The 22,993-nt window shown below is 43.3% G+C and overlaps 1 protein-coding gene across 6 annotated transcripts in view; it reads right to left on the reverse strand.

Annotated features, from left to right (window-relative positions):
• Positions 1 to 22,993, reverse strand: part of Dnm3 (dynamin 3) — a 462,213-nt gene that overhangs the window by 11,654 nt on the left and 427,566 nt on the right. For 4 of the 6 annotated variants that reach the window (XM_029478106.1, XM_029478097.1, XM_029478095.1 and 1 more), the window contains 3 exons: positions 20,856 to 21,020; positions 12,806 to 13,032; positions 11,982 to 12,218 (listed from right to left, as the gene is read on the reverse strand). In XM_029478106.1, coding sequence (XP_029333966.1) covers positions 11,982 to 12,218; positions 12,806 to 13,032; positions 20,856 to 21,020 — 629 coding nt within the window. Of the gene's footprint in view, positions 1 to 7,320; positions 7,633 to 11,981; positions 12,219 to 12,805; positions 13,033 to 20,855; positions 21,021 to 22,993 lie in introns of those variants that run through there. The other 2 variants (XM_029478110.1, XM_029478101.1) reach the window with 1 other exon arrangement.

Raw genomic sequence — 22,993 nt, forward strand, 5'->3', positions numbered from 1 at the left:
AAGAAGAAGAAGAAGAAGAAGAAGAAGAAGAAGAAGAAGAAGAAGAAGAAGAAGAAGAGGAAAAGGAGGAGGAGGAGGAGGAGGAGGAAGCAACAGCAGCAACAGGAGGAGGAGGAGGAGGAGGGAGGGAGGGATTGATTCTAGAGCACAGGGGAAGTTGAGGGTCTGACATTCCAGGAATAGGAATGGGTGCCTATAAAGAAAGCAAGCTGGACAAGTGATGCTATTTAGAAAATCAAACGTCACCCCACCCTTTGCCACAAGTATCATGTGACTTGTTTGGAGCTGCTAAAATGAGGAAATGACCTACAGAATGTTTAGTTGTATGAAACTGTGGTGTTTACAAGACTAGATGTGATATTTCGTTTTCTACAGTGGCTTCTGTACTATATCACTAATGACAGGTAAGGTGAGGAGAGGAAGGAAGGGGATGAAGAAGGTAGAGAGAAGTGGACTTAAGAACAGAGCCTGAGAAAACAGGGGGTAGGGCCCGATTTTTCCAGAGATTTGCAGCATATGGTCATTGAATTAAGTCAGATGACATGACGCTCCTTCCAGTGAATCCCCTCCCTCCCTTCTATCCTCTTCTTTCTCCCTATTCCTTAGCATCTTCTCTTTCTGCCCCCATCTCCCTTTCCCCTCCCCCCTCTCCCTCTCCTTCTCCTCTCCTTTCCCTAGAAATAGGTCTCCCTTTGGGTCTTTGTACCCTAGAGCCCATTCCCATTTAAAGTAGGGGACTAACATCCTTTCCTCTAATTCTCTGACTTCCCTTTTTCTTCCTGGCCCTCACCTCCTTCCCACCTTAGGCACCAGGAGGCCGAGGATCTGACTTTAACATCCAAAGGAAGGAAGTGAAGTTCTGAAGGAGGTACCCAGAGGCAGCTATCCCTAGTGGAGGGTTCCACTTCGGGGTATGTAGTCCCCTGTCATTTGAAGTCACGGAAAGAAAGGGTAGGCGTAGGAAAGGAAAAGACAGCGGTCTGCACCTCTGTGAGACAGTAGGACTCACTAATGCTTTAGGAGAGATGAAAGAGCCCTTCTTGCCTTCTAGAACGATGAGGGGGGATTTCAGAGAGTGTAACTGTGTAACTGTTTCAGAACGGGTTACTGTGAGCAGGCAAATTCTTTTTGAAAAATTGCTTTGCTGTTACAAAATAAACGCACAGAATCTGAAGATATAGAAAGGACTAGGCTGCAGCAACATTTCCCTTGTGCCAAATGACAGCTGGTGAGTCAAAAGGCCAGTTTTAAATGCACCACACAGTGCTTTTTTTGCCCTTTAACTGGCAAAAATTGGAGACAGAGTTGCCCTGTACTGCTGGCTAACTCAACGGTGTTCTCAAAAACATCCAGCAGGGGGAGCTCTAATATGCCTTTGAAGCTCAACATTTAAAAAAACAAAAGAAACAAATGAAAGCAAACAGAAAAACAAGAGAGGCATTGTGTCTTTCGAGGCTGCCATGCCAGCGAACAAATATGTAAGGAAGGCCAATTAAATGCTCAGAGCAAGCGACGGCACTTGGGGGAGGCGGGACACGTGCAGAGTGGCCCACAGTGTCTCTTTTGCAGGAGCCTGTAGCTGTGAGGCAGTTAAACAGGGCTGGGGTTCCCACAAAAGAGGGAGCGGAGCTGACCTCTTGGCAAGCCTCGAAGTTATTCTTTCCCTCTGAAAGGATCTTATTGTTTCTAGAGCAGCCTTGAACACTGGCCCAGAAACCACATTTTAAAACAGAATTTTCATTGTTGGTTGAAGGAGCTACCGAAATGCCAAATGGCTAAGTCCCTTACTCAGTGGCTTGTTGGGTGGTTTTTCTTCTCCTTCAAGTCAGAAAAAAAAATGCTGTGTTTGTAAAAATTGGTGCTAAAAGGGCAAGAAATCATAGGTCCCCTGGGCCATGTAAAGAAGGAATTAGAGCTTTCACACACACACACACACACACACACACACACACANCACACACACACACACACACACACACACACACATACACACACATACACACACATACACACACACACACATACACACACACACACAACATACACACACACGCGCACACACATGCACAGGCAATGCAAAGAATTTATTCAGGAAAACAGTGAGGAGTTTACACACTAAGAGATCCCCTCTATTCTCGGCAGTGTTTGGAGGTGCAATGGGTGAATGGGACATTCAACTTGATCAGAACAAGTTCGCCTAGAGGGAAGGGGTCGTGGCCAACGACCCCTTCCACTCTCTTGCCAATATGAAGGCAAGGTTTTTGTTTTACACCTTAGTGGTATGCCCACATCTAAAAGTTTTATACAAGCTCCTGGAGAAACTTTAACTAGACCAGTTCAGACCAAGAGTCACTAAATAAAGCCAGTCTAGACAGAAAATGTATGGAAACCATATGTCCTTCAGGCATCTGTCTTACAAAGATTGCCATTGCCCTGGAGAAATCCTTCACAAAATATGCTCTTAGAAAAAAACAAAAAACAAAAAACGGTGCTGCTTAGCCACAGGGAGAAGAGTGCTTAAGAAGACGGCTGGACTCAGAGAAAATAGAGCCAAAAATGTTCATAAGTGCAAAGTTCTCATTTCCCTGCACATCTGTGCGTAAAAAGCTTTGAAAGGTAGATATCATTTATATTTCCATTGTTCTTCGAGGCTTCCACAGAATGTTAGACAGAGGGATCTCAAAGCCGCTCTGTTCTCACCCACAGAGAGCTGTTTTGAGTAAAGCTGTACGTGGATGTGGCCAAAGACCCAGAACATTCTCTTCTGATTATTACCTCATCCTGCCGGCCTGCCAAACACAGCCAGAAGGCAGGTGTCCACCATAAGGAACCAGCGGAAGACTGCTCTATAGAATGATGTGTGGGGCCAGGAAGACAGAGGAAGTCGGGGCAGGGATGGATAAAGGAGGTTGCAGTGAAGATGGATGGTTGTCCTACGTTTTTCTAATTTAATGTTGCCTTCTGAACAAGAGACAACAACTCTCTCTTCCCTACTCACACTTGGAGATACACTTTAATTTTAACCAATGGCATAGACTCTGCGGGGGGAGGGGGAAAGTAAAATATGCAAATTACCACCCCCCCCATTCTCACCCAGCCAAATAGCATATCAAATGAAAACTACAAAGGGCTCACTAGGGACAACACGAAGCAGGAGAACACAGCAGGGTTCCTTGTGGCTGTCCACACTGTTTTACTGAAATCCCCCCCCCTCCCCTCCCTGCTCTGCAGGGACCAGGACTGGGGAACAGTACAGTAGGATTGGTAAGTGGCACCAGCAGGAGTGCCTCCATATACTGTCCCCCTCACCTCACCTCGAAGAAGGTGAATTAACAGTGTGTGCCAGACAGACTCACAGAGAAGGGCTCTTGAGGGAAAACAGCCAAAGCCATAAGATCGTGATTTTAAGAAAACTCAAGAGGCACCAGCAGCATGCTACTTCAAAGACAACCATGTTCTAAAGGTTAAAAATTCTTATACTGACTTTCCAGTATGAAGTATTAAGATGTGGGAAGAGTCATTTAGAGTATTGGAAATATTAAGGCACTTTATATTGCAGGGCAGAACACTAACCACTGTACTTCACAGACTATTATTTCAATCTACTCAGTGCAGACTCCTGAACTGAACCGATGATCATCTGGCTAGGTTAACTGCAGGCTCCTGGTGAGGTTATAGGGGTTTCTCTTGAGTATTATCTATTTATTGGTACTTTTACAGCTTTAAGTCGGCTTTCCTGCTATGGGTTTACAGAGCTTCGTTTTATTTTGGTGTCAGGCCTAGATATGTGGAGGGAAAGTCCTGCCATGGTTTGTCTAGTTAACACATCCACTAATGGCTCCTTCATTTTTTACCCCAAAGCCGATAATTAAGATATTGTGGAACTTGTCTGACATGAGGGTTTATTATTTTAGTTATTAAAACACTTTCTAACACCATAGGGGATGTTTTTAAAAAGCAGTGGATGTTTGGCTTAGATCTTTTTACGGCCTTTCTTTGTGACTGCAACCATAGTGGCAGGGAGTAGGCAGGTCTTATGTTAGACCTGGGGCATGATACTTAAAGGTTTACCTGAAGGAAAAATTTCATTCAGTCCTAAAATTATCTTTGAGATCACACTATGAACTTAAAAGGATACACACGGTCCAGAATTCGTCTTACGTTAGTGTTCATTGTCAAGCAAGCAACCTCAAGGATTATAAAATGCCTTCTATATTTTTTTCCCCCTGGACAATATAGCATACACCTATAATCTGAACACTTGAGAAGTAGGGGCAGGAAGATTAGAAATTCAAGGCTGGAGGTGGCAATAAAGTAAATTCAGGGACACAGTAGACTATGTGAGACTTTGACTCAAAAAGTAAGAACAAAACAAAATAGCCAGATAATCAGGCTAAGTGCCTGTAAATCAATGTCATACTGAAGTGTGCAGATGAAGGGGACATCTAGATACTGCTGCTTCAGAATATCTAAAACCAAATTCGAATGTTTATATGGTGGAGGCAAAAGGGATATTCGGTTGTAGACTAAGACCATTTTCCCAATTATACTAAAAGCCAACTAAGGCCCTTCTCACGCTGTGTGCCTTTTTTGAAGGGGGAGTGGTGGAGATGAATCAGGATCTTACTGTGTGCCTCATGATGGCCTGAACTGGCTTTGTAGCCAAGGCTGGCCTTAAATTCATGATCCTCCTGCCTCAGCCTCGCAGGTTTATGGGGGGCTATAAGAGATCATGTCCACCTTTATTTTAGCTTGTCTCAGTTTCCAGACCTTCCCTTGAAGCTTTGATATGTTTGTGGTAGAGTATCTAGGCTGGTTCAGTCTTCATGTTCTTCTCTCTCAGCTTCTATATCATCCTTTCCACCAAAGAGACCTGAAAGGATGCTGCTTATTGGCGACTCTCATGTTGACCTGGGCATTCCTGGGGTTTCCGTAAGAGCAGGGAGGAGAGCCATTATAACTTGTCTCATTTTCTGGTGCTTAGATCACTCCCTGTGTGGGCAATTGAATCAAGAGGCTCAACACTACCCCTGATGCTGAGACGTGGAGAAGCTTGGCTAATTGCCCTTTTGATTATGCCCCCACCCCTGCTCCCCACCCCCGGGGCCTGTGAATGGAATGGGTTCATGTGATTCATGGGAACCGATTATTCTGACTGAAAAACAAAGAGTGGATATTTCTCAGTGCTTGGTGGGAATGCTTAAAAATAAATTAGAGCATTTGGTATTTGTGGTTTTGCCTATCATGTGGCTCTGAAGCCTGAGGAGCAGCCAGATGCAAGAAATGAGGGAGCCGTGGTGTGGAGCGAGTCCCTGAATACCTCATGGCTTTCGACATTGCCCTGCGCTGGAGTTCTATTTTGGGATAGTGCTGCCATGTGATCTAAACATGTAAATGCTCAAGTAATGTGGCGTCATTAAACATGTAGTGTCTCTCAGGCTCGGAGCCTTCCCAGAAACCCCCACTCTGGCCCTGACAACTCTAGCCTGACCAGAAGTGGAATATCCTTCTGGCAACAGCATTGGTGAGCCAGATGGAAACCATTTGGCAACTAAAGGGTGTAAATATATGTTTAGATTCAGAGGTTTCCCCAGACAATGCGTCCAGTATGTTTGGCATGGGTAAGCTAAGGAATGTCAGTGCTGGGCACTTAACAGTTCTATGTTTAAGCATCGATAAATGCATGAGGAGCCAGCAGAGCCAACACGCGCTCAGCTAACTCCTTCCCTCCTTTCTTCCGATGCTGCAGTTAGGCATCCCAGGCACATTCACAGAGCAAGATGCTCCACTGACAAGTTTTATTTTAAACTTCCTGTCTGCCATGTAAGGTTTTTTTCTAAGTCTCACTTTTTAATCTCTCATAGTAGCCGGTGAGTTGGGGGAAAGGAAAAGGGGGAAATAAAGAAGCCTCCAGCAGCCTCCTCTTAAGGGTTCACTGCTGAGATAAAAGTTAGCCATGAAAGAGGTGCAATTCATACACCGTGAGTCTCCGAGGCCTTGGAAAAATATCCCGTCTGACCAGGAATGCCTGAGCACGAAGCCTTCTTGAAAATCGCTCTTTTCTGCCAGCAAGGGCAATGAAAGAAACTTGAGCCCTAGCTAGCCTATGTGCGTCCGCAAGTCTGGATGTCTATTTACACATGGTAGAGCATTTGCCCACTTTTCTCCGAGCTGACACCAGCTTGTATATAGGGACACTCGGTGGATTACGGCTGGTGACAGTTTGCTGCTGACTGGCCACAGGAGAAATAATCGGAATCAACTATGCATTTTCCCTGGCCAGGGCCTCTGTCTTGGCTGTTGTCCTCTATCAATCAGGTGAACCCCAGGGCAGAACTGGGCACCCTGAGATGCAAAAGGGCTTGTCCTGCAGTGACCGAGCTTAGTGACTAAAGATCTCCAAAGTGAACAATGTCAGAGCTACTTGTTCTTGACACGAGACACGGAAGCAGTTGTGTTTGCTTAACTGGAGGCCTGTCACCCGCTGCTTGGCTAACTGCAGTGTACGGTAGGAGGAGCTGTCTCCTGTCTGTGTTCATGTTATTTGCGTTTTTGCATGACGGGGATCTTTCCTAATTTCCCTTTTCGCTTTTACTTTCCTGCCACATAGGCTATGTGGGAAAGATTCAGACCCAGTGAAAAGAGAAAGGCAAATGTGAGTCTGCCTACACACTGCCTCAGAGTTCACAGATTCTGACCCGAGGAAACACTGGTAATGTATGTGGGCCTTGCTTAAACAGACCGCCAGGCATCTGAACTGTGGTCGAGTGCAAATGTCTGTGTGAAGTCGACTCTACTTCCTTAGTTAGGCCCAAGGAGAAAATCCCCAAAATAATTTGACTTTCACTTAAACCATATTGGAAACAGGACCTGATGAGTGAAAGAAAACCTTTGGCATTAGCCATTGCTTCCTTTCAGTGGACTAGTACATTGTCATAAGGATTGAAGCAGTGTACTGGAATAAGAACCGTCATGTAAATAGATCGCACTTTTGGAGGTGTATTTAATAGGGGGCCTTAAATTAAAGTGGACACTTTTCTTTAGAGAACGGTGGTTTGAAATTTTAGTTTTATGACAACTAATGTTGAACCTGCAGCAGATTATTAATTACATTTGGAGGTCTCAGCACCAATTTATTTTTAATATCAAGGGTTGCCTCATGAGATACATTGATTGTAAGAATTTGTAAGAACAGCTTAAAGTTTTCCTGTTTTTAGCAATTATATTTTTGAACTATAATATAGTTTGTTTTTCTTTTGTACTTTTAAATCTAGTTGTTAAAAACAAAAAACAAAAAAATCCAGTTCCCTGACAATCCAGACTGTCTGGGTATGATTTTTATTTTTTTTTTTCTGTAAGGAAGGCTGGCTAGGCAGGAGAACAGAGAGCTTGCCCCACAGCTGATGTCACAAATTGCAAGGTGATTTCACCATTTGTCCAAATGACACTTGGCTGCTAAAAACACCACAGTTTTAGAGAGCTGTCGAGGAGAGGAGAGGGTAAGTCCGGATGTTTCCGTGTGTGACCGCAGGGAAATGACACCCAGGCTAGTCATACGGGCTGCTTAATTTCCATGTACTCTGAGCCCCTCGACTTCAAGGCTCGACAGCTTCCTCCTTCACGGCACCAAACCTTGATGTGAGGAACGCAAAGATAGAAGAATGATGGGTGGGGTTTGTCTGGGCTTGAAATCTAGGGAACTTGCTTACAAAGATGAATAGAAACCTCAAATAAAACAAGGAGACTTTATACCCCAAATAGAAAGAAAGGATGCTGTGCTAACTGTAACTTACAACAAATAAAATGTGTGAAAGAGTTGGGAGTTACGGTTAGACAATGCAAGGCCATTGGAATCAGAGACCAAACATTTAAAACGAAATTATGATGAAAACCAACGGGCCTTAACTTTTGTAATATGGGGCATCAATTGTTTTGGAAAGGGGCATGTACATCTTTCTGCATAGCAGTGTGCTCTAGTAAGTCAAAGAAACCATGGAAGACACCATGGAGGAGCTCTGGGTGAAGTCTTAGTGCTGCCCTGGGCCTAAGCACAAACCGTGGGGGCTTTGTCTTTCTTGCAAGGCTCACAAGAACATCACTTAAAGGATCAGTTTTTGATTTCGGTCAGCTGGGTTGAGCTTAAGCAAAAGCCAAATGAAGTGAACCAGGCTTGGCCATTTTTAAAAGAGACCATCAGAGATGGTGAATGAGGGTGGGTCCGAGAAAGTTCTTCTCTAGCTCAACTTTTTAAAAAGTGGAATATTGAGTGATGAGGTAGGTGAAGTCTGTCCTCCCTTGGCTAGAGACCCTTCCTCCCACCCTTATCCCTTTTGGCCATTGCAAAAGAGCTTTGTCCTAGGGAAGGGGTGGACGGGGGGGGGGTTGAGGGGGGGGGATAAGGACAAATAATCGAAATAGTGCCAGAGTTAGCTAGTGCCAGGAAAAACACACTTGGATTCAGCTAATTTGTTCTGTTAATGTCAAAGGCTACACTTGCCAATTATCTAATTTTAAGAAGTGGTAACTGAAAATAGCTCTGCTCTCTGAAGTTGGTGTCTGCTGAGGACTGGGAGCTTTGTCTTGTCAGAGAGCATGAATGGAGGCAGGAGACATGGGACAGTCTAGATAGTCAAGCCTGGGGGCGGGGGAGGGGGAGAAATGTCCCAAAGATCACAGATTTATGTAACCCAGCTTACTAATGGCAGGGGTATCCATGCTAGTAGGAGGCTCATTAGTTCGAGTGGAAGTAATTAAAACCCACGTGTAGTTTGCAGTGTTTCTCGTGGCCGGGCAAAGCTGAGTCAAAAGAGACTTCAACTCCTTGCCCCAACTCTCCCTGTATATTTGAAATGGAAAGATATGGTAAAGATTCTGGTTAAAAAGATGGAAAACTCAAGGTTCCTGGGCCATGCCAAGGGCTTTGACGCCCTTGGAATGGGGGGAAAGAGAAGTCGTGATCACTGATTGCTAAAGAGTATTGGGAGGAAGCCTGGCTAGGCACACATTAGGGTGGCTTAAAAAAGCTTTTGCCTCGAGAAATTCTGCGATTGCCTTTGTAATTTGGAAGGCCAGCCGGGTTGTGGTGGGAGTTTCTCAAGATTCAGGTTGAAAAAGGAGGAAGGTCCCTTAACAAAGCAAAGAACTTTGGGGAGGAATAAATTTGGACTTTTCTCCTTGAAGAGCCAAACACTGTTTTTTTGGGAGATGATGGACAGGGCATCTTGATTATTTAGTTTTTAGTAGAGAAAATGTAACAAATTATGGAAGGGAAAGAATATATAAACAGGTGAACAAGGTGGTGTTTCAATAAGAGCTTTCTTCATTTTCTCCCCTCCTTTCTCTCTCTCTCTCTCTCTCTCTCTCTCTCTCTCTCTCTCTCTCTCTCTCTGAAATCTTAAACCCCATTTCTGGCTTGCATTTGGTAGGATCCTGCTCTGGCTTTTATTAAAAACAGACATTGTGAGTTCAGAATCTTCCATCTAAAGCAAGGCTTTAATAGGCGTCAGGACCCTGACCGGTCTCCAGCTCTGCTCAGGTGACCCCCGCCACAGGGATTCCCTCCCAGCCTGCTCTGCTGGGCCCCTCAATCTTGGGGGCTCAGCACAAAACAACCAGCTTTCTCTGTATCAATTCAAACTCTTCCATTTCTGTTTTAAATTCAGGGTGGTACACAAAGCCAGACCAAGTTAAATCTGGTTTTAACTCGAGAGCGTTCTAGAGATTTTGAATGGCTCAACCGTTGTCCTACAAATTCCCGGACTTGGCATCCTCAAGCCTGGTGACTCCCCCTTCCTTCTTTGCAGCCCTCACCCTGGCAATTCACAGGGGTTACTTGCTGACTCCCACCCTTCTGCCTGCGTGCAAGCTCAAAAATACCAAAGCTAACTCCACCCTGCTTAGCAAATCCGTTTAGCATCCGAAAGCTGATTTTTCTGAAGAGCATTTGTTTGGCAAGCTAGCTTATTGGAGACCGACAGGAAAAGCAGTGAAGCGAGCAGGCAAGACTTGCACACCCATTCCTGAGCGTGGTACAGCCGCAGGTCCCCCTGGCTCCTTCTCAGAGCAAAACAGACAAAACAACAGAGTTCAAGGCTCTCCTGGGACTTTGCCTTCCCAACTCTCACATCCCCACCCCCACCCCCTTTTCCCCTCACAGCCTCCATACCATCCTGGCACAGCGGCAGACACTTTCCCAGTCAATTTGAGGTTTTCTAAAAACAATAAACTTGATCTTGCCTGTAGCAACATTCAATGTTGAAATGTACGTTTTTGATGTGGAAAGGAAATTCTTATGAATACGCTGCTGCAGCGCTGTGGTTGCCCTGGTAGAGTATGGATTTACTTTCCTGAGGGATAACCGCCATGTCTGTGTTCTTGATGTTCACAACGTGAGGGAGGACATGACTGACAGCTAGTGACTGGCGACCAGGGCTGCTGTTAATCATCCTCAAGGGCACAGGAGAGCTAGCATAGCAGAAATGTCAGACTCTGGGGGGGGGGGGGTCCCTACTGCCAGCCCCTATTGCGGTGGCCGAACCTGGGCTCTAGAGGTGGGCTGCTGGGGATTAGAGCCTAGTAGGGCTGGCATTAGGCAGGCTGTTGGCCTCATTGTCTGTCTGGAAAATGTAAATAGTAGCCTATTTTATTGGACTCATGAACCTTAAAAATGTGTGTGAGAGGCTTTTAGGACAACATTTAAGATTGAGAGCAACATAAACATTATTAGAAATTTAGCTCAGTTTCAGCTAAATTGAATTTAGAAAGAGAAAAAAAAACTGGACTGAGTATTTCCATGTTCTTGAGTAGGACTAAAGTGGCGGTAATAGTACTGTCTCATCTCAAGATCTGGATGACAATCCTGCAAGCGGTATCCTTTGTTTCCCAGATGGGGAACTTATCTCTTGAAGGTGAAGGAGTCACCCAGCGCGTATGACTTTGAAGTCAAGTTACTGTCTACACTTTGTCTACCAGCCCTGGGCCTCTCTTTACTCTGCCCATTATCCCTATCACTTTGAAGGGCAAAATACAAAGCCCCACAGTCCTACAGGTGCTATGGAGGGTGAATGGCATGAAGTGTGATGGACGTAGTTAGGTTTTGCTCAGTGGGGCACATGGATATTCCAATTCTGTGAATTAAAGTTTATCTTCACATATGGGATAATTTCCTTTGTCTTTACATTTTCTGCTTTTGTGGCGGGGGGTGGGATAAAACTCCACAATAGCTTATATCCTTTAAAAAGGTCAAAAAAATAACTGTATGGTGACTATGTGGATGAAGGGAAGCATGTAGCTTTACCGTAGTGTGTTTCAAGTTCCATTGATGGTAAGTTTATATCGTGTGACAATCAGATCAGAAAATCTGCTTATAATTGTCAAAGTTAGTCTATCTGATATATAATCCTCATGTCTACATTATAATCGCTGTGGATTTTTTGCAGATAAGTTAGCTAGATGTTACTTCGTTAACATTAAAGCTAGCAATACTGGGGTCATAGTGCAGAAAGTTGATGCCTAAAGTTCCTTGTGTCAATGGTTTTCTAGGTTCCACGGGGGATGGAGAAGGCAAGACTCGTGCCCCCGTCCTGACCTACCCGCAGCTTGCCACGACCCAGCGGCAGCTTTTTCTTTACTTGCCTGTTGGTAATGTCTGACCCGGGGCTTTGAAAGTGTAGTTCACTCGGTCCCACTGGCTTTGGGGCTCACCAGTGAGACATTAGAATCTGTGCCAGTTGGTTAGGGAGAAGGTCCAACGATCAATCACAAAGGTTGTCCTAATGAGCCCAGGCACCACCATGTGTCCTGTGCCCGCTGTTCCCACTGCCAGCGTGGAAACTGCAAACGTGGATGAAAAGATGTTGGCAATTTTTTTTTTTAATTTTTTTTGTTGTTTTGCTTTGTTTTGAAATAAATGTTGTCTGTTACGCTCTGAGAAGAGAACCAAGGAGGATCTTGGGGGAACATCTGCAGCGCTGCTGGCTTACCTTGGAACACTGGGGGGTGCCCTGGTGGGCCTGGATGGAACTTGCGGAGGGGCTCCAAAGGAGTCACTGCTGTTGGGAAAAGGAGGTAATGGGCCAGGACGGAATGGAACTGGGGGAGCTCCAGAGTGGGGGCCTGGAGAGGGGATAGCGGGAGCTGGCCCACGGCCAGATGTGGGCCTCGGGAGGGGAGCACTTATCGTCAGCCTTCTTTGGGTGGTGGGGCTTGGAGGAGGTGACCTGAGAAAAAAGACAAAGTTTTAATTATTCCACTCTTCCTTCTTGTCGCAATTAACCTTTAAAACACAGTTTTGTAACTTCCTGGTTGCTTTTTAAAAATGAATGATTTAAAATTAACTAAAAAATGAAAAATTAATTAATTTTTTGGCTATACAACTTAGATACAAATTATAAGATGTCTAGAGGCATAAAAAAATAAATGCTGATATTTGCAATTTCCTTCCCTCATCCCACCCTCTGGAGACAATAACAATTGTTGATGTTTCTTCTTAAACATAAGGTATGTGACTATTTTCTCATGCGTGTATGTACGTATGTATGTACGTACATATGTACGCATGATGGCCTACGCGCTCCCTTGTTTTAAGCTTATCTTTCTATTTGGGACACTTGGCACTATTTTACTCTTTTAACCACTATCAAGTTTCATTCTAAGGATGTATTAAGCTTGTTCATGAGAGGAGTTGGTGCCTTTTGACCCCTCTCTCCCTGTGGGTTGGCACTATCTTGGCAAAGCATCCGCAGAAGCTGCGAGTGGGTGAGCTAAGAGGAGCTCAGTGCTGCTGGGCTGTGGCTTCCTTCCTAACCTTCTGGAGTGCTGGAGCCAGGAGTCATCGACTGGAGGTGGGGCTGGGGTGGACACCGTGGCCGTGTTGATGTCACCAATGATTGCGAGGGCTTCTTTCAGGGCTTGGTACATTCGGAGCATCTCATCTCGGCGCTGAGCCTGCTCCGCGGACTCTTCCATCAGAGTGTTCTGGTCCTCAGAAGAGTAGAGCTGCGCTAGGAGTTCAGAGTTGATGAAGTCTTTAACCTGTAAGGAAAAGGAAAAGAAAACAAAACAGATGAGAGGGCAAAACACAGACTCTGGAAATCGCTCACAAGGGTCCTCCCCGAGAAAAGGGAAGCACCACAGGACTGTTTGGTTTTTGCCACCTTTCTGGTACAGAGAACAGTTTTCCTTCTGCCTTTTGTCTCTCAGAGAAAGAATGGTAGAGATAACCGAAGAACACTCAAACTTTGCTACCCTTAGCATATGGCTTGGCAGCTACAGGGACGCCTCTTGAAGTTCTTAGAGGCCACTTGGTTTACATAACAGGAAGGCCCCAGGAGGTAATTTTCGACTGTGTGCTGAATACAAGGTGGCCATGCAAAGGAAGCTTTGTAGTTCAGGTTTTTTGTTCCTCTTCCCTTCCTAATCCTTTAGCTAGATAGTTACCAAAATAATCAAACATTACCCATTCAAAGTTTTAAAGGTATGGTAAAGGCAGAATTAGTAACTATAAGTGGATATAAGATATTGATCACAATTATATATATATATATATATGCAAGTTGATTTCAAGGAATGTAAAAGAGATTGAGTCTTAGTTGAACAGTAGCATCTTGTAGCAGGATGAGAATAGAGGATGCACAACACAGAATGAGTGAGGACCAGTCTCCACGCTTATCAGATCTAAGCATCAGATAGCCACTTTAAATAACTACAGAGAACATATCAGTTAATGATATCCAGATATCAATAAGTGCAAGTACATGTTCATATTAAATGCGAGAAAATGAATGTACAAATTAGTGATATATATATATATACACATATAAATACATACATACATCTATATCTATATCTAATCTAATCTATATCCCAATTTTCTTCAAAAGTTATCTGAATTCACCATACATTGGTGATATAAAATTAAAACCTCACAATGCAGAAACAAATTTAGAGATCACACAGCTGTGACATCAACCTACAATCTTCTAACCAGTGCTAATTCAATTTGCTGGAAACATGTCATGCCATGTAAATGGCTAGAAAAGACAATTGACGTTCCTTCATCTTTTCTTCTCCTTGTTCTCTTATCCTCACACTGGTAATCCAGGGCCTTTTGTATAAGTATACATGTCACCACTGAGCTGTACCACTAGCTTAACGTTGATAGTTTAGAGCAGCTAGCAAGTATGATAATTAGTTTAAACCAAGGAAAATAAACTTGTTGGAAGTTTTCAGTTCCTCTGTCATTTGAGAGAGCTTATCTGGATTCCTTAGATCCAGATAAAATGCCAACTGAAGAATATTTGTTTAAACTTCAGAAAGATGACAGGATACCTGTCAGTTAAAATTATTGGATTGTAGCTCAGAGTTTTTTACTCAGATGAGAAGGTTCTAAAACAGAGTCTCATTTCTTAATGGAATTTTTTAAAAATTGAGAACACTGGAAGAGGTCAAAGGGGCAGGGCTGCAGGTGGGTTAGTGTCCGTAGGAGGCAATTGGTCTCATGGGCCAAGAGGACGGGATGGCTTCTATATTCTTGTTGTGAAGCCCTTGGGTATGTAGTTCATACCATGGGAAGGAAGGCATCCAGTTTGTCTGGTATACAATTCTCACATATTAGCATGGGACACTGTGATTATAACTCCCAGTCCTGGCCCGAGGCTAGGCTCACAGTGGGCTGGGTGGCATGCAGCTCTGGGGTGCTGTTCCAGCCTGCCCTCTAGGATTTCCAGGGCAGTTTGGGAATCTGTAGAGGCAGACCAACCCAGAGTGTGTGTTGACAAGCCTTTGAGATGGTAGATAAAGACCGTTGCTGCCAAGTCTCAGAGCCTGAGTTTGAGCCACAGAAGGGAGAGAAGAGCAAGGACTCTGATTCCTTGCAAGATGTTCTCTGGCAAGATCTCTGTGGCATTGTGGGTAAACACACCAACCACAGTCCAAACTGGGAAGATAGATAACTGACTGACCTCACTACTTGCCCAGAGGGAGGAGGGACTAAAGACCAGTCTGGAGAACTGGTAGATCTTATTTCTTGACAGAGGAGGGAAGGACCAGTTTCATTTTTTTGGTAAAGGTTTCAAATATGTAAAAACGTCAGTTTAATCAGTCTTGTTGTGGTGAAGTCAACAGTTCCCTGTACACATTTTTGTAAGCTAAGAGTGACTCAAACATGGCAGAGATGTCATGCTCACTGTATCAGAAGATTGTCTGGTAGGCGTGCAAAGTAAATTTGATCAGCACGTCCAGGGACTATGAGATCTCTAGTACTAATGAGAAGTGTTTACACTTTATCTACTTGGCAATACGACACCACAAAAGGCTTTTAACAAGTGAGTGAAACAGGCCATTAGGAAAATCAATCTGGTTTTAACTGGCAAAAAATGAAAAAGAAAACAAAAAAACCAAAAACCAAAAACCAAAAAACAAAACCCCAAAACAAAACCCTGCAAGCATAGTAGCAGATATGGACCCAACAGGAGGCTATTGTTTTAGTATTATTATTCATATTCATGGAATGATGGGCGTTTCTCAATGCCACAGTAGAATAGAAAAGATGGGTCCATGTGAATAAACACTATAGAGGAAAAAAAAAGTCATCTTGTGGTGTCTGCACAAGAAAGAAGAGACCTTTCAAAGGAAGGTGTCTCTGGTGTTGCAATCCCGCTGAGTTGGAGAACTGAAAGTCAAATGGCAAAAGAGAAAGTCAGATTTTCAGGGAAGGTAGGAAATATGGCCTTAGGGATATTTTATGGTCTTTGAAGAGCTATTCACTTCTAAACACACACACATGCAGGTACCCATGGGGGCAGAGACATCTGCACAGACCTTCCATTGTTGGGCGTGTGTGTTTATCTGTGTGTGCACTTGGATACGAGGGGCATCTTAAAACTCAAAACCAGACGGTTTCTCTGACATCAATCATCAGTTGGGCTGAGCTCTTTTGAAGCTCTACATCTTGCTGGAGTATCACTCAGGAGCTATTAAATAACAATTTAAAAAGAAAGATCCAAGAATAGTTCTAAAGCGGGGTCCCGAATTAAGAATCAACGGTTCAACTAAGGGATGAAATACTAGGTCCCTGTGTTGCATACTGAAACTTACCTGCTATCCACTGTGCCTTCCTTTGCCAGTGTTCTGAAAGAATGTGAGGGTTGATAGGAGGAGGGGAGATGCATTTTATTATTTTTTCCTGTAAGCAGACTAAATTGGCATTAGGTAGGCAGGTAGTGGCAGGGGATTACAGAGATTTATTGCAAAAGTGTGCTTGTCAAGATACACACTTAAAGACCCAGCATGGCTTAACATTCTATTTTTGATGTAAGAAAAAGTTTAGGCTCTCTTCTGGCTAGTCTAGCCTAGTCTCTCAGTGCTACAACTGGAGTATGCAACAATAACTCCAGTTGATAGGGGTGGGAACATTTGGGGGTAGTTTCCAGTCACTTTAGGGGCATTCTGAGCCGTTTGGGTGTTGGTGGCACAAATATTTAAATCGAGGATTCTGCAACATGCACACACCCCAGTGGATCTCCTCTTAGGTGAATGGAACAGAACAGACCAATTATGCTTGGACGGGAGATTTGGAGCAATATTTATGCTTTTAATTATAACACCTTATAACCTAATGTCTTTGTGTGGCTTGCAAAAATTCTCACACACAAAATCCCATTCCAGCTCAAACTCTGCAGGCTAAATAAACAGGCTTTACTCAAACACCATGTCCCACTGCTCAGTGTAAAGGAATGTGAGGTCATTAAAAATGTTCCACATGTTTTCCTCCTCCCAACTTTTAACCCTTCACTAGTCCCCTGAAAGATGTCTGCCTCTTCAAACCTTTGGTAGGAATCCTGTTTTAACACTTCACCAAGAGACGGCAGTTCCCCGAAATCTCTGTCTCTGAGGTGTAGTCATGGTGTGAAATGGCAGTGTGGCTCATTCACGTTTACAGTGTTTTCACAGAATAATTTCATCTTGTTCATCTGGAGATGTGACACTTAGGCCACCATCCTCTTCCCTCCTGTTCTTCCCCTGCCAATTTAGTTTTGTTGTTTTCCTTCTGCAAAATACCACCTCTACCAGCTCACAAAATACAACCTCCATGGACCCACAATGACAAAGGAGGTCAGGGAAATACGTATGTGTGCTGTAACATCCAAAGCTCAGCAATGAGCAAAATAGAGTGGGAGTGCTCCTTAGTTGGAGGTAAAGATGGGGGAGCCTCTTGTGAAGTATATTTTTTGGGGGGGAGAGCAGATGCTGTGTTTGGCCGATACAAACAGATCATGGGTAAAGATTAGAATAGTGCTCTGGCAACCAGGACATGTTTTTCACTGAAATGTTAAAAGTAAAAAAAAAATTTACTTTGTTCTCTTTAAGGTTGCAGGATATGTTCGAAGCTATGGCACATGCTACCATGTGCACATGCTACCATGTGCACATGCTACCATGTGCCACCGAAGAGAGGACGAGCAGAGGGCCCTGCAGCGCCACTGCAAGTGTGCAATGCCTCTGGGTTTCATGGTTTTCGTTTGTTTTGTTTTTCGTTTTTAAAGAATTTACAAGAATTTTTGCATTTCATTTTGTATTCTGTGAGTTTGTTTGAATGTGAGTCAGAATGTTTTAAGATTGAAGACAATGAGACACTATTCCTCATGATCAAATGAACAACGCTAATTAAATCTTTGAGTCCTATGAACTCTCTGGGGCGATAACTCTGTGGCTATCCTACATGGGGGAAGAAGCCCTCTGAGTTGCAAGGGCTCACTTAGAGTTCTTCTCACTCTCAACCCCGTGCCCTTATCTGCTGCTGAATTTGAGATAGCATCAGACTGAGCATCAGCCCTGTGGCACAGGTTTGACAGCTGTGTCATCCTGGGCAAGTCACTTTTCATTGCTCCAGTTCTCCATGTGTAAGATGTGGAAGAGAAAAAAAATGTTCAGGGGGTGCAAATAAAAAAACACATCTACCGTCCATGGTATTTTAGAATAAAGCTGGATTCTTTCATTCTGTGGTGAGATGAACTCAGAGGGCATGCCATGGGGCTGTTATGTGTGCTGATCTTAAAGTCCCACACAGGGCTTTGCTGCTTTGACTTGAACCTGTGGCCGCCTGTCATAAACTCACAGTTCCTTTGTGCTGCTGGTCCCTCGTATGTTTAAGTAACGAAACAGCTGCTGTGTTTCAATAGACAAAGGCTTACAGTATGTCTGAGGCCAGGCATTTATTGCCTGGCTTTAAACTTCTTAAACAATTCCATATGGTGAGCTGAGTGGCAGAACACTTAATGTAAACTTTCAAAGGAAACTGCCCACCGATTCCCGAACTTTATGAAAAGCTGGCTGAAACATATTCCTTTTCAGGAGGCTGGACAGCATTCCCGCTTCAAGGGTGAAAGGCCATGGGCTGTAGAAGCCAGCTTCAGCATTTACTCATTCCAAAGAAATACCAGTTTACAGAAGAGGTGGAATTCAAACTTTTCTTAGTTGTGATTCTGTTACTAATTCTCTCATTTTATCAATTCAAATCAAATTAAAAAAAAAAACCCAGCTTCCCTGTATGGTGTAGGCTCATTGATTAGGTCTGTTTCTTTCTATTTAAAAGGATACAGCTGGAATGGACAGAAAGGCTCAGTCATTGAGATGCCATGAGAATGTGGGTACCTTGTTTTAAAAAGATTTCATTCTCCATTTGAAAAATATATAATGGACACATGAAGTGTTTTTATATACAGGCAAATAGAAGCAAAATAGCACTCAAGAAAAGCCATCACTGTAGGTATCTGAACTCACTTCTGGTAGATGCAAAAGCTACATTTTTTAGCACAGACAGCCACCACTTCACAAGAAGGCAGCATGGTTGCTTTCTCTACATTCCTATTAGTTTCTGCTTTACCATCTGACCTGGAGATCAGGTCTTAATTGAAGTCTCCTTTCCCAGGACTCATATGTGAGGTCTTTCTTAAGAAAACTGGCAACGTTTCTCCTCCAAGAATAATATTCTGTTAGGTGGGTGTTTGGACATTTCATTAAAGCAAGTAGATTCCGGCATCGAGGAGCTAGGGAAATTAGAGTAACCCGTGTGCGTTGTCTGTTTTTGTTTAATTTTGGAGGTGAAAGTAGAATAGATTTTGTAGTAGGATTTTTCTTTCCTTCCTTTTAACTAATTTGTGTCAAGCTACTTCTCAGAGCCACGGACAGGAAGTATGATTTCCTGTGCTGGTGATTTAATATAACGCAGAGCTTGAACCGAAGGCAGGAGTAATGACTCTCGGTAAAACGGTGGAAAGATAAATGATCCTTAATCAGGAAAATGTTTAAATAAGCAAGAGCCTGATATACCACAGCAAAACAAGCTGAATCCATTGGCGCAAAGTTAAGAGGGTAATTTTGAAGACCCACAGACTATTTGCTTGGTACTTCAGATTTGTCTAAATGGCTTGTAGCCACATCTGTCACATTCTGATGGGTCTGTGGGGTCCCTTCATGTTCCCGCTGAATTTCCAGGAATGACCGACTTGAATTTAGAGGGGTTATAGGCTTCGCTTCAGGTCAGACAGCTGACCGCTGACCAACCACGGTGATATTTATAGTTTCTATTTTTCCAGATCCTTGCTTACCTGCTGTGTAGCTTCAAAGCGTCATGTTTATCTTCCTTGGATACACAAACATAATCAAATAAAAGTTTTGTCACATGAGAACTCAGGGCTTCTCCGAGGTTACAGACAAGCAGATTGTCATGAACTTTAGAAAGACATCTTGAGACACAGAATGACTAGTAGCCATATTAATTACTTAACTTTACCACAGTACCTTGGCACACACTATTCTTTTGGAACAAATCCTCAAGTCAGATATACTTACTACTGCTAGTGGTTTACATATGGACGACACAAACCCATAGCAGTCAATTGGTCATATTAGGCCAACAGACTTAGAAACCAGAATTCTCCTGAATTCTAGTTTAGGGTACTTTTCAGTTTTACAATCTGATTTCTGAATTTTCACAAGCTATGTTCATAACATATTTAAAGCAAAACATGTCATGAGAAGATACATATAAATAAGGTGGTTGGTTCCCCTTTATCAGGATTCAGAAAAGTCATATAAATAACTATATAACAACTTCTCTAATAACTATTTTTGCCAATTGTGCTTAACCTGCACAATTTGTCTTTTTTTTTTTAAGTGCCACATCCAGACTGCCACCAACCAAAAAAGGAAAGAACCAAGCAAAACCAATAGCTCTTGAATGGCTATAGTAGTAGGGCTCTGAAAGACTGGTGGTTGTAGCATCTTCACCTCAGGAAGCCAGGCTGAGATGGACATAGTGGCTCACACTGGAATTTCAGCACGTGGGAGCTGGAGTCAGAAAGGTACCTTGTGTTCCAAGTAAGCCTATCCTACCCAATGAAACTCCGTCTCAAAAAACTGCCCTCCAGAGAACCAAAATGACTGACTGCATAGTCAGGGATTAAGGTAAGATGTCCCTTCCTAGGTAAAAAGCACATTCTATAGTTGATATAGATGATCAAAATGATCATTTTAACATATATGGTGTAGGCCTTAAACTCAAGGCCTAGCAGTGCTGGCATCTGACTTCATTGCTTAGTTTGCAAGGCCATGAGCATGGTAGTCTCTGCACCCTTCCAGAAGACAGCCAGTTAGAGGCAAGTTGATGCAGTGGTTGGACATTTCCTTTGTGATCTCTCCTAAATTGGTCACCCCCTTATAAAGGTAGAGCTACATACTGGGCAGTAAGTGCTTCAGATATTTAGAAAACATCACAGCGACTCTCAAGAAAAGGTACTCAGTTTCCAGGCACGGAAGGGTTAGAGGCTAAAAGGAGAGAGTTTACAATCACTTACGTTATTGATCATAAGATGCATTATTGTTTTTGGAATTAAGTCTCGGATGCATTTGTTGATTATTGACATGTAGGAGTCTACTAGGTTGCGTATGGTCTCCACTTGCCTCTCCAACTGTGGGTCCATGGAAAAGTTTTCTGCTTGTCCATTTTCATCATTTTCAGTCTGACAGAATGGAAACAAAATGTGGATTATCTCATGTTCTCTCTCAGAATAAAAATACCAAGCATCAAATGATTGGTTTCCGCTTAGGATAGTCAGTCAGAACCGTGCAATTGTCTTTTTTACTTTGAACTTACCACATTCTAGCAAAAGTAAACATTCTGATTCCAAATGAATGTTGAGACAAACAACCAAATAAACAGTGCACCTAACAACACACCTCAAGAGGACTACCTAGCCTTAAGCCATTTGTAAGCAGGCCCGTGGCCTGAGTCCAAATAAATGATGCAGATGTGAGCCTCTCCCTGGGAGGCGTCTCCAGGGATCCTATAGATTACAGTGACCTTGATGTAGTTCTGGCACTGCTGGCTCTGCTCTGGATTGGATCAGCCCAGACTCAAACCTCAGTCCCCTAGGACTGGCCAGGAGTCCAAATTTGAGATCTGGAAGATAACTCATTCTTTCATGCACTTGCTGGAATGCGCTGTGTAAATTCATGCTTCTGTCGTCACCGTGGAAGACTGGCTCCATTGCGGAAAACGGGCCATTTTAACTTCCAATGTGTTATTCTTTGAATAAAGCAGAACCCTTTCATACACAAAGAATTTATTTGTGCAACATGAGCGAGGCATCTGTTTTCTATACTATACGACTTGAGTTAATTAATTTTGGCTTATCCACCCAGAGGCTGGGCTGGAATGGCATCTTCATCATTAAGAGCTGACCTATTGGCTTGGCATTGAAATCAATTTAGAACAAATGGTCTCTATTTCAAGTCACGTTGAAGCATCCTAACCTCAAAACATCACACAGATATTGTTAGTGGTCTGGCTACTTTCTCATATTTGGAAAGATTTAATTATGAATGTAAAGGGGGGGGGGAGGATAATTTATTGCTTCTGACATTGGCATGAAGTACTTTTCCTTGGAAATGTATGTACTTTGATCTGCCAGGTTTTCAATCAGCTCCAGGCAAAGCACTGTGCTAACTGACTGGGTCTGTAAATGAGGGGTCTTTTCTTTGAATTGATATACACGTATGAAAGCACATTTTTTCTTAGGTTACAAAATCATCAATAAAAATGTATAAGCATTTCTATATCAGAAGGGTCTCTTTGAAAACATATACTCACTCTAAAAATCCGTGGTCCTTTTCTGCCCTTAGGTTGTAGCCCTGTGCTTTGCTGTGGGCTGTCAGAATAAGGGGATCTCTGGGGCAGCTGGATACAATAGCTAGGCAGAAAGCTGGGATACTCAGAATCTTAGTGGTTCTCCTGCTCTGCTCTTTTTCCTTTTTAGTGGTCTTGGGTCATTAAAAGAATTGCATCTGGTGTAACAGTTCTGTTCTTTTTTGTTCTTCCTTTTTTTAACAGGCTTGTGACACACACATATTTTAGATGAAAAGAATCTAAAACATTTCTAGTTAAAACTTTATTTTAAACGCAAAACTACCACTGCTGCTACTACTATTATTGCTAGTCTACCACTACTACACACACCTGTCTGTTATCTGCATAAGCCCCTTTCCAGAAGCCCTCTCTCCCTCCCACTCTTCCTCATGTAGACCCCCTTCGTATTTCAAATCTGATTCAGTCTTCCAGACAAGCTCCTGCTGCCCCGAAGACATCCCCCCACTTCCTCTGAATTCATTCTTGCACTTGCTTGTGTTATCTACCATTCATCTTAAATCCTCCCCCTTACAAGACCCTAGGACTGTATCTCTCCATTCTTAGTGCAGATCTCAGTGTTGTCAGAGGAGGGGGAGAGGGAAGGGGGAACTCGGTTCACACTACAAATGGCTTTACCTCAGTCCACAAAACTGCCCTAATACACAAAACCTAGAATTTTGTGGAGAAAATTTCTTTCTATGTAAAATAACATAGCCGGGCGTGGTGGCGCACGCCTTTAATCCCAGCACTCGGGAGGCAGAGGCAGGCGGATTTCTGAGTTCGAGGCCAGCCTGGTCTACAAAGTGA

This window comes from Mus caroli, chromosome 1, assembly GCF_900094665.2.
Source record: "Mus caroli chromosome 1, CAROLI_EIJ_v1.1, whole genome shotgun sequence".
NCBI classification, from domain to species: Eukaryota; Metazoa; Chordata; class Mammalia; order Rodentia; family Muridae; genus Mus; species Mus caroli.